General features: G+C 43.5%; 1 protein-coding gene across 1 annotated transcript; it reads left to right on the top strand.

The window, feature by feature from the left end:
• On the top strand, positions 1-11,583 carry LOC109622588 (protein transport protein Sec24C). Its single transcript, XM_020076978.3, is given in 9 exon segments — positions 1-337; positions 340-350; positions 7,689-8,576; positions 8,634-8,922; positions 8,984-9,144; positions 9,210-9,378; positions 9,608-10,204; positions 10,266-10,459; positions 10,525-11,583. Coding segments are annotated over 9 exon segments (2,637 nt in total). The 5' UTR covers positions 1-153; the 3' UTR covers positions 10,669-11,583.
• Positions 11,584-12,805: the final 1,222 nt, after the last annotated feature.

The following is a 12,805-nucleotide window of genomic DNA, read 5'->3' as shown; positions in this document are numbered from 1 at the left end:
AACAGACTCAACAATACCAACAACAACCCCCTCAGCCGACGGCAGCCGTTCCTCAATATCCACCTCAACCCGGTCAACAGCAGCCGCTGCAGCAATATCCCGGTCAACCGGGGTATCCGCCGACCGGTGCAATGCCCCCTGGAATGGCTCCGAATGTTGCCGCTCCCAATCAATATGCACCGGTTGGAGGACCACAGGGGATGCCACCTGGTATGCCCGCGGGGATGCCTCCAATGCCAAACGCTGCCGCTCCTTCCAATGTTCCACCGGGGTACCCTCCCCAACAGGGGCAGATGCCGCAAATGCCCGGTGGACCTCATATGCCACCACCGCATGCCCGTGGATATAACGTGAGTAAAACATTTTTTTTTTTATTATTCATTTAGTATTTAGTACATAAAATTCAAGATAAAACTGATTCAACAAAATTTCTCCATAATACACGGTTCGTGGCTGCCGTTCCTCGGTCACGCCCGATGCTCACCAAGACACGCTCAACTTGATCCGCCAATCATGCTCTCTGCACACTACGCCCTCTTGTGCCAACCGGAGCTGTCGCGAACACCAACTTTACAGGGTTGTCCACCGTGGATCACCGGTCTTATCAATCTTCCTTAAAGTGGAAAATTTCTTCCAAATTAGCAATATGTACATGGTGCACTTGGTGCGTGGGTGAATCTCTTTACACCGCAGCTTCTTCTGGAGCCCATAGTAGGCACGACTTCCACTGATGATGCGCCTTCGTACTTCACGGCTAGCGTTGTTGTCAGTCGTCCGTAAGGATCCGAGGTACACGAATTCCTCCATCACCTCGAAGGTATCCCCACAGAGAAACAGACGTAACACTTGGAACAAATTTCATTGAAAAACATCGTCACGAAAACGTAGTCGCCCAATGCTACACGTACCTACTGTGTTTGGTCGGGCCACCACTAGATGGCGGTAGTGAGCAAACGTCAAACAGGAGCAGAAACGATACCAGCGCCGCGAGTGGTCGATTGACCTACTACTGAATATTTGAATCAACCGTTAAAAAGGTGATCGATGGGAAGCAATGAGAGTGTGGCGTCTGTTTTTCTGTGGTATCTCCGTATATCGTCACATTACTACCTAGACGGACCCAGGCGTGTTCGGTTCCGACCTTTGCTGCTTCGCGTTTTAGGCGGGTGTACATTTCTGCCACCGTTTCAAATGTTCTGGCGATAATGTCCATGTCATCCGCAGAGCACACAAATTGACCGTATTTTGTGAAAATCTTACCCGGCTGTTGAGCTCGGCTCGTTGCATTACACCTTCCAGAGCGATATTGAAGAGTAGACTAGTAAACATGAGTCCGTCACCTTGGCGCAGTCCCCAGTGTGATGCGAATAAACTGGACCCGAAACTCTTAGGGTTCATTCAAATATTACGTAACGCAAAATTTCACAATTTTAGACCCCCTCCCACCCCCACGTAACAACTTTTGTATGAGAAATTTCAAAATTTTGTATGAAGCGTAACACAGTGCTAGACCCCCTCCCTCCCCCCATAACGTTACGTAATATTTGAACGAGCCCTTACGCAGTTTTGCACGCTGTCCATCGTTGCTCTAAGCAGTCTAGTCAATCAGCTTCCCAGGAAAACCGTTTTCGTCCATGATTTTCCGTAGTTCTGTGCGGTCGATACTGTCGTAAGTCGATGAACAGATGATGCGTTGTAACCTGGTATTTACGGCATTTCTGGAAGATTTGCCGTACGGTGAAGATCTGGTCTGTTGTCGACCAGCCGTCCATGAAGCCGGCTTGATAACTTCCCACGAGCTCATTTGTTTTAGGTGACAGGCAACGGAAGATGATCTGGGATAGCACTTTGTAGGCAGCATTCAAAATAGTGATCGCCCTGAAGTTCTCACATTCGAAATGGTCGCCTTTCTTGTGAATGGGACAGATTACCCCTTTTTTCTACTCCTCCGGTAGCTGTTCCGTTTTTCAGATCCTCTCTGTCAACCGATGCAGACTGATGGTTAACTTTTCTGGGTCCATCTTGATGAGTTCAGCTGCGATACCATCCTTGCCAGCTGCATTGTTGGGTTTGAGCTGTTTAATGACATCCTTAACTTCCCTCAGCGTGGGAGTTGGCTCATTTTTGTTCTCTGCTGCATTGGCGTAGTCGTTCCCCCCGTTGTCGTGGTCTTCCGTACCTACGTCCTCCACGCCATTCAGGTGCTCGTTGAAGTGCTGCTTCTACCTTTCGATCACCTCGAGTCTGTCCGTCAAGAGGCCTCCGTCCTTTCCCCTGCATGTATCGGCTCGCACGAAACCGTTGCGAGATGCGTTGAGTTTCTTGTAGAACTACCACCGACGAACTGACGTGACTCTGGATCTCAGCACATGACCGAAGAAATAAAACGATCAATTCAAAAGCCAGTGATCGCAAATGTCAAACTGAAAGTGACATTTTACAAAATGACGACGCCTATGCAATGCAGGCGTCGTCTTGTCCGAATGAATTGTAAACAAGAACACGTGATAGCTGGTAATATGAGTATGCGGCTTGGTCGCCACTCGCAGAATGTAACATTTTATGTTTTACTAATGCATTTGAGTATAAAAACAGAGAAAATTATGTGCAGTCGTAGTTAAATGATACCATTATTGATAGCTGTTACTATCTGCATGTTGTGGCTATACTCTTCTCACCCACCAGATTCAACGGACGTCGCGACGACAACGTACGTTGCGAACGTTGCTGCTGCTCTTGTTGCCGCTTCGATATCGGCCGTCCACTATTTCATGTTTTGTACAGATAAATCCCACAAAATTGAGCCCTTATTCGTTCAAGGAATAGAAAATATTGCTTCAGGAACAATTACTTTGGATATTATCGGGGATATTATGATGAAATGATAATGTTGGTATTGATATAAAATTAGCCGAATAGCAACAAAACGGCGAAGGCAGCGCTCACGAGGGCGACGCCGACGACGCCACGGAATGGTAACATGCACTCTTAAACAAATCCAAAAAAAAATGAAATTCTCTGTGATTATTTAGTATTCAGCTGTGTTCAACACTTACAGAAAAGCTACATTTAGAATAGAATTAATTGATTTTGCTTTTTTCCAACAAACATGAGGAGTATTTGTAATTATAGTCATTTTAAAGAGTATCGTTCGGCGTAGGAAAATCTTCCCAATTCAACACACGTATGTGCGGTGTTGTGTTGTGTGCTCGATGTTGTTCAGTCAAAATACTTCTGAACGAAAATCAATAGATGGCGAAAATGTTTCAACGGTTTTTAATTTAAATTTTTGGACGCGCATTCCACGACACATTGCACTAGCCACCACGTCAGTTTGTCGGTGGTATTAGTCTTTGATACACGAATGAAAATTTAAAGTTTTTGCAAACTTTTGAAAAGTTTACTGACTAGACAATCTGTGTTGATTCCTTTTCAATGCTTTGCTCTAATATATTCAAACTGGTTGGGTTTATTAGTAGGGTGGGGCGGGGCAAGATGGGTCACCTAAGGATGGATCACCATAACTTTGTAAATACAAATCGGATTGGTTTGTATTTATCCGTTACTCTTTAATACACTAGTTAGCTATGCTAAAAGTCGATAAAAAGTTCATTAAATACAAAATATGATGTTAAACAAGCAGTTTTAAAAAGTGATCGATTTTGCGCCGCAAAAAAGTTTTGCGTGGCCTTAAGGATTGGGAAAGGTGGGAAATCGATGTGGTGTATTGAGCTGTAAGAGTATGTGTTGTTAGTTAAATGGTCAACGTAATTTACCTTTGGGTCGCTTGTTTGGGGTTAGCGTTTTGAACATACATACTGGTTTTGCTGGGTTGCTCTTTCCTATTTTCGTTCGATCGTGTTGTTTTTGTGGTAGGTAGTTGTGATTAAATTTTGGTTATGTTCTTGGAATGCTGCTTCTTCCTCATCGCCATCTCCATTGAAATACGATAACCCTATGTCATTTGCTGTCTGCGGTTTCTAGCAAATCGTCTTCGTAGTCCAACTTCACCATCTCCTGCTACAATCGCTTCGTCGCTTTCTTAAATTCGGCTCTGTCATTACCAATGTCCTTCCAATTCCAACGGACACCCGTCCATATCCACCTCTTGTCTACCGCTGGATTTCCACGTGAAATAAGGTCCTTCAACTTTTTTCCCGGGATTTTGTAGATTAGTGCCTTATGCATGCTTCCTTTCCTGACACTTCGGAGCTCGTCTTAGACATGGCTGAGTACAAACAATGCTCATCTCCAGCGATATTTTTTACCAGCATCGCACCACCGTCGTACTGCATTACTTCCATTTTTCACTGCTATCCCTGCTTACTGCTATTACTCATGATACTCAGATACATGAAAATATAAAAGAAATATTAGTAGCGCTTTTGGTGATACTTTCACGACGGCCATTCAGAATGGTTCAACGGATGCAGATGCGAAGATCATCCCTGCTGACTAGCAGCGTTCATCAAACTCAGTTGAAGATGAAACTTAAAATATACGAACACGAAGAGCAACAAATAGACGAACGCGAATATTCTAAAAAAAAAGAATGATCTTCCATCCGATCTTCAAGTGATCCTCACAAGCAACATCTTTCGTTCAGGCACTTTTGAATGTCCGTATGCAACTTGTTCTCACAAGAAATCTGCCTCGACCTAGTTGGCAGAACGCGCCCATACCCCTTTCTGAACCGAAGGGCAGGGCACTAGTAAACATTTTATAAATTTATTTGAAATATAAAAAACTTTACGATTTCAGTGGTTTTAAGACGACTTGAAAAACGATGTTTTCACAAATAAATTATCATAATTTTATGTTATAATTTTGAGCGTTCATTCCGCTTGATTAAAGTCATTTATGGGATAGTCTTGTAATAAAAAATAAATAACTTTTGAATGCTCCAAAAATACGTTCAAAATTGAAGGTGACCCATCTTGCCCCGCGGCCGTTTATATGGAGATTATATGGAATGTATCGCTTAAGAAAAATGGCTAAAACCCATTTTATTTTTTATTTCCAATGAGGGGGGAATTATTTTTCAATCAATGCCCCAAACTTTTGTATATTCATGCTGGTCATCTAACACAATTATTAACATAATCAAAACATGAGTAATGCGCCCGAAAATGGCACTGACCCATCTTGCCCCGCCCCACCCTACCTAGTTTTCTCCTTCATGCTCTATATTGCATTCGTGACGCTATAAGGCCTTGATGGATTGATGAAACACCCAATTTTGTCTATTTCAGATCTTCACGCAACAATTTCAAAATTTGTTTGGAGAGTAGAATTTGATCAGACCCTCCGTCCTAAGCGATTTTTTTTCTATCGAAAGAGGTTGAGTCTATTGTTTCCGCTTCTGCTTGTATCCTCCCCCATTCTGCCAGGTTTCATGTTGCACCATTATCGCCCGCGCTGCCGTTCTTCTCTTCCTCCAAAATAGCTGTACACACGCTAAAACTGCTCAGCACTAAAATGTGTAAGACCTACTCATAAGTGCATAATTTCCAGACCACACAAAAATGTGTGACAGTTACACATTCTCAAAAAACAGCTCGTACACTCGTCTAGATGTGAAATGTTGATTTTTTTTTTTGTTTTCCAAGGTCACTAGTAATCCTAGCTATATTGCTGTACAAATTTTTTTGCGAATTTAACGATTTTGCGGACACTGGAGCTGATTTTGTAAATGTGCAAGGGTTACACATTTTTGGTGTAGTCTGGAAATTATGCAATTTAGTGCTGAGCGGCGTTAGCGTGCACTCCTTGTCAAACCATTTTTTTCTCGTCGACGTTTTTCATGTAGGTACCCGATGCTGCTTTGAGCTGCACGCTAAGGTCAGTTTACCCAAATATGGGTAACCTTTACCCATAATCGATGAAAAGTGCACAACCTCATTTTATGGGTAAAGGCCCTCTACTCATACTTGAGTAAGTTGAATATATGATGAATATAGGTAATATTTACCCATATTGAAGTTTTTCCATTTTAGGTGAATTTGACGCATATTTGGGTAAATGTTTTTACTTTTATTTTATACAATTTAAAAAAAGCATTAATATTTTGTTTGCATTTCCAACGGCAGATAATCAGTTCCGAAACATCCGGTCCGAGAAACTTCATTCGTTCGTACAGAATTTCACCAGGCAGTGTCGATCTCCATCTGACCGGTAGGAAAAACAAGATGCTGCTAGAAGGTCCGTGAAGATGGATTTGCATGACCTGAAACAATCGAAATGTATTTATGAGATAAAGCAGAAAACCACTAAAACAAGGACGGTTTGTTTCAATAGGCCAACCTGTACATCACATCCGTGTGGATCTAGCTGTGGATTGTCCTTTCATGTAGTTCGTCCAACATAATAATTTCAAATCTAAATCTACTAGACATTCACAGCAACATACCGTCTGTCGTGTATTTGATGACCGTTTCAAGGCTGGTGCAGGCCTCGAAACGGATCGTATAACCGACTTCCTGCCCAACTCCTCGCCAACTCGGTCCTCGGCCACTCGCTTTGCTGTACGGCGACCATACGACGCGGCTGCGTGTATCCAATCTTCCCCCGGACAATGAAGTCACATTCGGCCAAGTACTGTGTACTTTGTGTAGTTAAACCGGAACCGGCCTTCATTAATTCCGGTTTCACTCCAACGCCACGGACATTTGCTGCCAGGGCACAGGTATCTTCCTCCGGCAAAGGATCAATCCAGTTCAATTGCATGTTGTCCGGGATCGAGTCCATCTCTTGCTCTCGCTGCGAGTTACCTTCTTACGCGAAACAAGGTCGCAGACGGATTTCTGGTATTGCAGCACTGTGCGGTCCACGCATCCTTCCTTCCGGATGGTCAACTCCCGAGGGCTCATCACTTGCTTCACTGATCGGCGGCTTTCCTTATATTTCTGGTATTGGTAAGAACGCCTTGGACTGTGGGAGAAACAAAAGATTGAAGATAATTTTCATTGAAAATTATCATGTTACTTACTCAGATATTTGCAACGGCCGCATCTTCTCTTATCACAACATTGCTTTGGCATTGGAAAAATGTGATTCCGGGGAAAAGCAGCTCCGAACTCGAACAGAGATTGATAGTTGTTGACATCGCGATGGACGAGAATTATTTTTCATCCAAATATGGGTAAATGACCTATATATACCTATACTATGACCTATAAATATGGGTAAATATATTTGAGTTTATGTGCATTACCCATAATATGAGTAAATGTTACAGCTCTTTCTCAGTATATTTTACCCATAATCTAGGTAATGCATATAATACTCAAATATGGGTAAATGAAGTACCTATTTATGGGTAAACTGGTCTTAGCGTGTGCGTCGCTGATGACTGCTTGCTCATACATACTGTAATCCATCAGTCCTCTAGTGTGGGCACATCAAGCCTCTGGCTACGCTGGCGTTTCCTCGAGAATCTGCGCATATGCTGAGGCAGCATCCGTTTGCTTCAGTCGCTCTAGGTTGTACCGTCGCGGTCTCCGTTACCGTACATTGTTGATTACTGAAGGTTTTGGGCGCCATTTGGGCACTTTTTATTGATACCGAAATAATGGTTTGAAGTCGTGAAAAATAAGATATATGAACCGTTTTTGCATAATCATATGATAGATAATATTTTGTGTGGTTATTAGAATAGATCGCTTTACATCGTCTCTCGTTATCCACAGCAACCACCAGCACCACAAGGATTCAGTCAAATGCCTGGCCAACAGTATCAACCCCCTGCACCTGGCGGTGCACCCCATTATCCGACGGGAGGAATGGCTCCACCCCCTCAGCAGAAACGTCTCGATCCGGACAGTATGCCAAACCCTATCCAGGTCATGAGTGAAAATCAACGCTCCAATGGTGGCGTGTTTGCAACTAACCAAGCTGGATTGGTACCACCATTGGTGACAACGAAGTTCGTTACGCAGGATCAGGGCAATTCCGGACCGCGTTTTATTCGTTCGTCGATGTACAACGTTCCGGCCAACACAGATATGATGAAGCAGAGTGCCGTTCCGTTTTCACTCATTGTGTCTCCATTCGCACGAGTAGCCGAGAAGGAGTTAGCTCCACCGATCGTAAACTTTGGAGAACTGGGCCCTATTCGATGCATCCGTTGTAAAGCATACATGTGCCCGTTTATGCAGTTCATCGACGGTGGCCGTCGATTCCAGTGCTTGTTCTGTAAGGCAACCACGGATGTTCCATCGGAATACTTCCAACATCTGGACCACACCGGTCAACGTATGGACAAATACGAACGTCCCGAATTGGTTCTCGGCACCTACGAATTCGTTGCCACCAAGGATTATTGTAGGAACAATATTCCTCCGAGACCACCGGCAATGGTGTTTGTAATTGACGTTTCCTACAACAACGTCAAGTCCGGATTGGTGCAGTTGCTCTGCTCCGAGATGAAGAACATCATTCGCAACTTGCCCGTTGACGAGGGTCAAGAGAAAACCGCCATGAAAGTGGGTTTTATCACCTACAACAACTCGGTTCATTTCTATAACATCAAGAGCACCTTGGCTCAACCGCAAATGATGGTAGTTGGAGATGTTCAGGTATGTAGTATAGCTTCAACGACTAAAACATAATGATGATCACCTGTCTTCCCCTAGGAAATGTTCATGCCTCTCCTTGACGGTTTCCTGGTCGATCCGGAGGAGTCCAGTGCCGTCATCGACTCACTGATGGATCAAATTCCCAAGATGTTCGGAGAGACCCGTGAAACGGAAACCATCCTGTTGCCGGCGCTGCAGGCCGGTCTGGAAGCCTTGAAGGCTTCCGAGTGTGCCGGAAAGTTGTACGTGTTTCACTCATCTCTTCCGACCTCGGAGGCGCCCGGGAAACTAAAATCCCGCGACGATCGCAAACTGCTCGGAACTGACAAGGAGAAGACGGTTTTAAGTAAGTGTGTGATTTGGAATCCGTTTATCATTAAATTACTAAATATGTTTGTTACTTGCAGCTCCTCAGTCAACCGTTTACAATATGCTCGGTCAAGAATGTGTGGGATCTGGCGTTTCAGTAGACCTGTTTATTTTCAACAATTCGTATATTGATCTGGCCACGATTGGTCAGGTGGCTCGTTTGACCGGTGGAGAGGTTTATAAATACACGTACTTCCAGGTATTCACAACGTCGCGTTTCGCACAATCCCGCTAACGATATTGATGAAACCGTTTCCATTGCAGGCTGATATTGACGGTCATCGGCTGGTGAACGATTTGATTAAAAACATTTCGAGACCAATCGCATTCGATGCCGTGATGCGTGTGCGTACCTCCACCGGAATCAGGCCAACGGATTTCTTTGGACACTTCTTCATGTCGAACACCACGGACATGGAAATCGCCAGTATTGGTAAGCAATTTTTATCCAAGATCAGTGAATCAATTTTCAATTATTGGGTAATAATAATGACAATGTGCATTAGATATTTAGCGCTTCGTTGAATTCACGCCAACTAAGCATCCTTCTCCACTGGACTTGGTCCGGTCTTGGGCAATCGCTTCCTCTGGGGGTTCTATCTGAATTCCATTTTTGAAATGAGGGTAAAAACACAAAATTTAAATGCTCATCATCTTTACAGATTGCGACAAAGCCGTTGCCATCGAGATCAAGCACGACGACAAATTGTCCGACGAAAATGTATTCATCCAAGTGGCACTGTTGTACACGTCTTGCTCCGGACAGCGTCGTTTACGTATTTTGAATCTTAGTCTCAAGACGTGCACTCAGCTGGCCGATTTGTTCCGCAGCTGCGACCTGGATACAACGATTCTGTTCTTCGCCAAGCAAGGACTGTTCAAACTGTTGGAGAACAACCCGAAAGCTATCAAGGACTCGTTGATCAACCGGGCGGCGCAGATATTGGCTTGCTACCGCAAAAACTGCGCATCGCCCACATCGGCCGGCCAGCTGATACTGCCGGAATGCATGAAGCTGCTGCCCCTGTACATTTCATGCCTGCTTAAGAACGACGCCTTCTCGGGAGGTTCAGATCTGACGCTGGACGACCGATCATATTCGATCTACTTCGTGATGAGCATGGATCTGCCCACGTCGGTGCAGTTCTTCTATCCACGCTTGATACCGATACACGACGTCCAGGTGGAGGACAACGACGTGCCGGCGGCCATTCGATGCACAGCGGACAAAATGATGGAGGACGGTGCTTACATTTTGGGTATGTATTTCAATGTTTATACTTCTACGATCCTTTACAATTTCCTATATTCATTTTTCAGAGAACGGTGTCCACATGTTCATGTGGCTCGGTTTGGGTCTGAGCCCGGAGTTCACACAGTCGGTCTTCGGGGCACAGTGTACACAGCAGATCGATACAGACCGTACGGGTTTACCAGTATTCGACAATCCACTTTCCAAACGGGTGCGCGGAATTGTCGACAGCATACAGCACGAAAAACATCGATGCATGCGGGTAAGAATAGCTTACGGTTGAATTCCTCTTGGAAGGCAATTTTCCTACCCTGATATGTTTTCTAGCTCACTTTGGTACGGCAGCGTGACAAGTTGGAAAATGTTCTGCGGCACTTCCTGGTGGAGGATCGCGGCATTACGGACGGTTCCGCCAGTTACGTGGACTTCCTGTGTCACATGCACAAAGAGATTCGAACACTACTGAGCTAGCTGGATTGCAATGGGAACAGTTTAAGTAGTCGATTTAGATTCACCAACCACAGTAATCACACTACACTGTCAACGATGAACAACCAGAATATCAACAATAGTTCGCAATTCCAACACCAGGTGGTGCAGCAACAGCATGGTAGTGAGATTAATGGAAACATCCAGCCGATTCCGCCGCCGTATGGGCAGTGTCCGCACCGGCCGCCAAGTGACGATGGCGATGATGACGAGAACGATACCATCGAAGAAGAGGATGAAGAAGAAGAAGAGGAAGGAGTGGAAGAAAGCGGTCCGGTTCCTACGAGGCATCAACATCCACCATATTATCATCAGCACCAGTACACGACGGCCTCGCCCGGCAGAAGCATCTCACAGAATCGTACCAGAGCATTGCGATACCGTAAAGCATTCATGGGAAAGTGGTAATAGTTTTAGATGTTTTTCTTATACAATTATTATTTTTTAACATATTACGATTATTTTTCCAATTTAGTAGATACTATCTATATATTGAATGATGAAAAACATGAGAAAACTTTGAAACTAGCCGGGTGTTTTGCTTAGATGTTTTACAGTGAACGTAAAGTGAATCAATTAAAAACTTAAACATATAAACAATAACTACCTTAATTGTTGACTACAGGTGGAACACGTCTACGAACAAGAAGTACTATACAAACGAAAAAAAAAAGTTGCAACTATTGAATGCGAACAGAGAAATTGTGAATTTCACTTGTGTTAGTGTAATGGGGTTTAGGAATGAATTAAATGACATAAGCGAAGAATGCAGAAAAAGAGAACACGAAGAGAGTCCTTTATTAATATATTTGAGCAAAAGTGAATAAACAATATACCCTCAATCGGATTACACACAAAATAGCAAAAAATATACGGAAAATATTATTATCATTGCAATTTGTAGTTGGATCCAAAAAAATTGTGAAAGAATATCGCCTTTTTGGATACATGTACCCCCCTCGATGACATTAACCTCTTCTCAGCAACTCCGATCCTACCTTCTCGTGACCCTCCCGGGCTGCGAGCAACCTTAGCGAACATCGGGTAACTACAATTGCAACAAAAAGTCAGCACGAGAGAAATACGCACAGCTCTAACGACCGCTGCTCAAGCCACGACGTAGAGACCTGAACGGTTAGACAGGCCAGGAGAAGGAATTCAGACCGACGATTATGGATCAATGAAATCAATGGATTACCGCCCAGTATGTAGCCACGTGAAAAAGTTGGACGAAGCCGACGCTAAACGGAAATCGGCAACTATCCAACACTCTAAAGAATTTTCACGTCCGATTTACGTGAAATATCACGTAGCTCATCCTTATTCTCAAAACTTCATGAGTTACGTGACATTAGTCACCTTTACGCGATATCCACGTCGTGTGCACCATCCTGTTTGGTGGAATCCACCTGGTTTTCACGTAAATCGTTTCAATGCGTTGGTATTAGTGTACTTCCGACTTGGAAGTTTCCGCGAAACGAAAGTTACGTGAAATTCAGGTGTGCAAAAAAAAAAAACAACATGGCGTCGAGAAGTTTGTTGTGCAAGAACGGGTTGCTAATTTAAAGTTCACGAGCAAGTTGCTGCAAGTATTTAACGGTAATGCTTATGACAATAGATCTCGCAATAGATAATAATTAATTGAAATTGTTACTTTTTCTATTTTCATTAGCGCCAATCACACGGTGCATATATTGATCAATAGTTGGCCGTTTTATGGAAAAATTGAATGTATAATATTGTTCAAAAATAGATTGACATCAATCATTCAACTTTTCCCCTATCTTCCGTTTGATCAACCACACAGCAATATTTCCCCTCCATAGCGCATTTTTCTTCAATTTTCTCTACAATATTTCCCCACCTTCAAAATTGTTACATCAATCCTCTCGAAGATTGTTCAAACCATGGGTCAAATTATTCCATGGATCAATTGATTGGTTCAATATTTTCCCTCCAGATCAACCTATCATTCCTTCAATGCAGCAGCGCGTGAACGAGAGCGTCATCATTGCAGTGCATTCTGCCGTGTTGCCGTATTTTTTTAAATATAAAATTTAAATTTAAATTTAAATAAATTTCAATAGCTAAATATATTATACAAAAAAACTGAATTCAG

This window comes from Aedes albopictus, chromosome 2 (genome assembly GCF_035046485.1).
Source record: "Aedes albopictus strain Foshan chromosome 2, AalbF5, whole genome shotgun sequence".
Lineage (NCBI taxonomy): Eukaryota > Metazoa > Arthropoda > Insecta > Diptera > Culicidae > Aedes > Aedes albopictus.
Note: the sequence above shows the minus strand (reverse complement) of the source record. Positions and strands in the feature narration are given on the sequence as shown.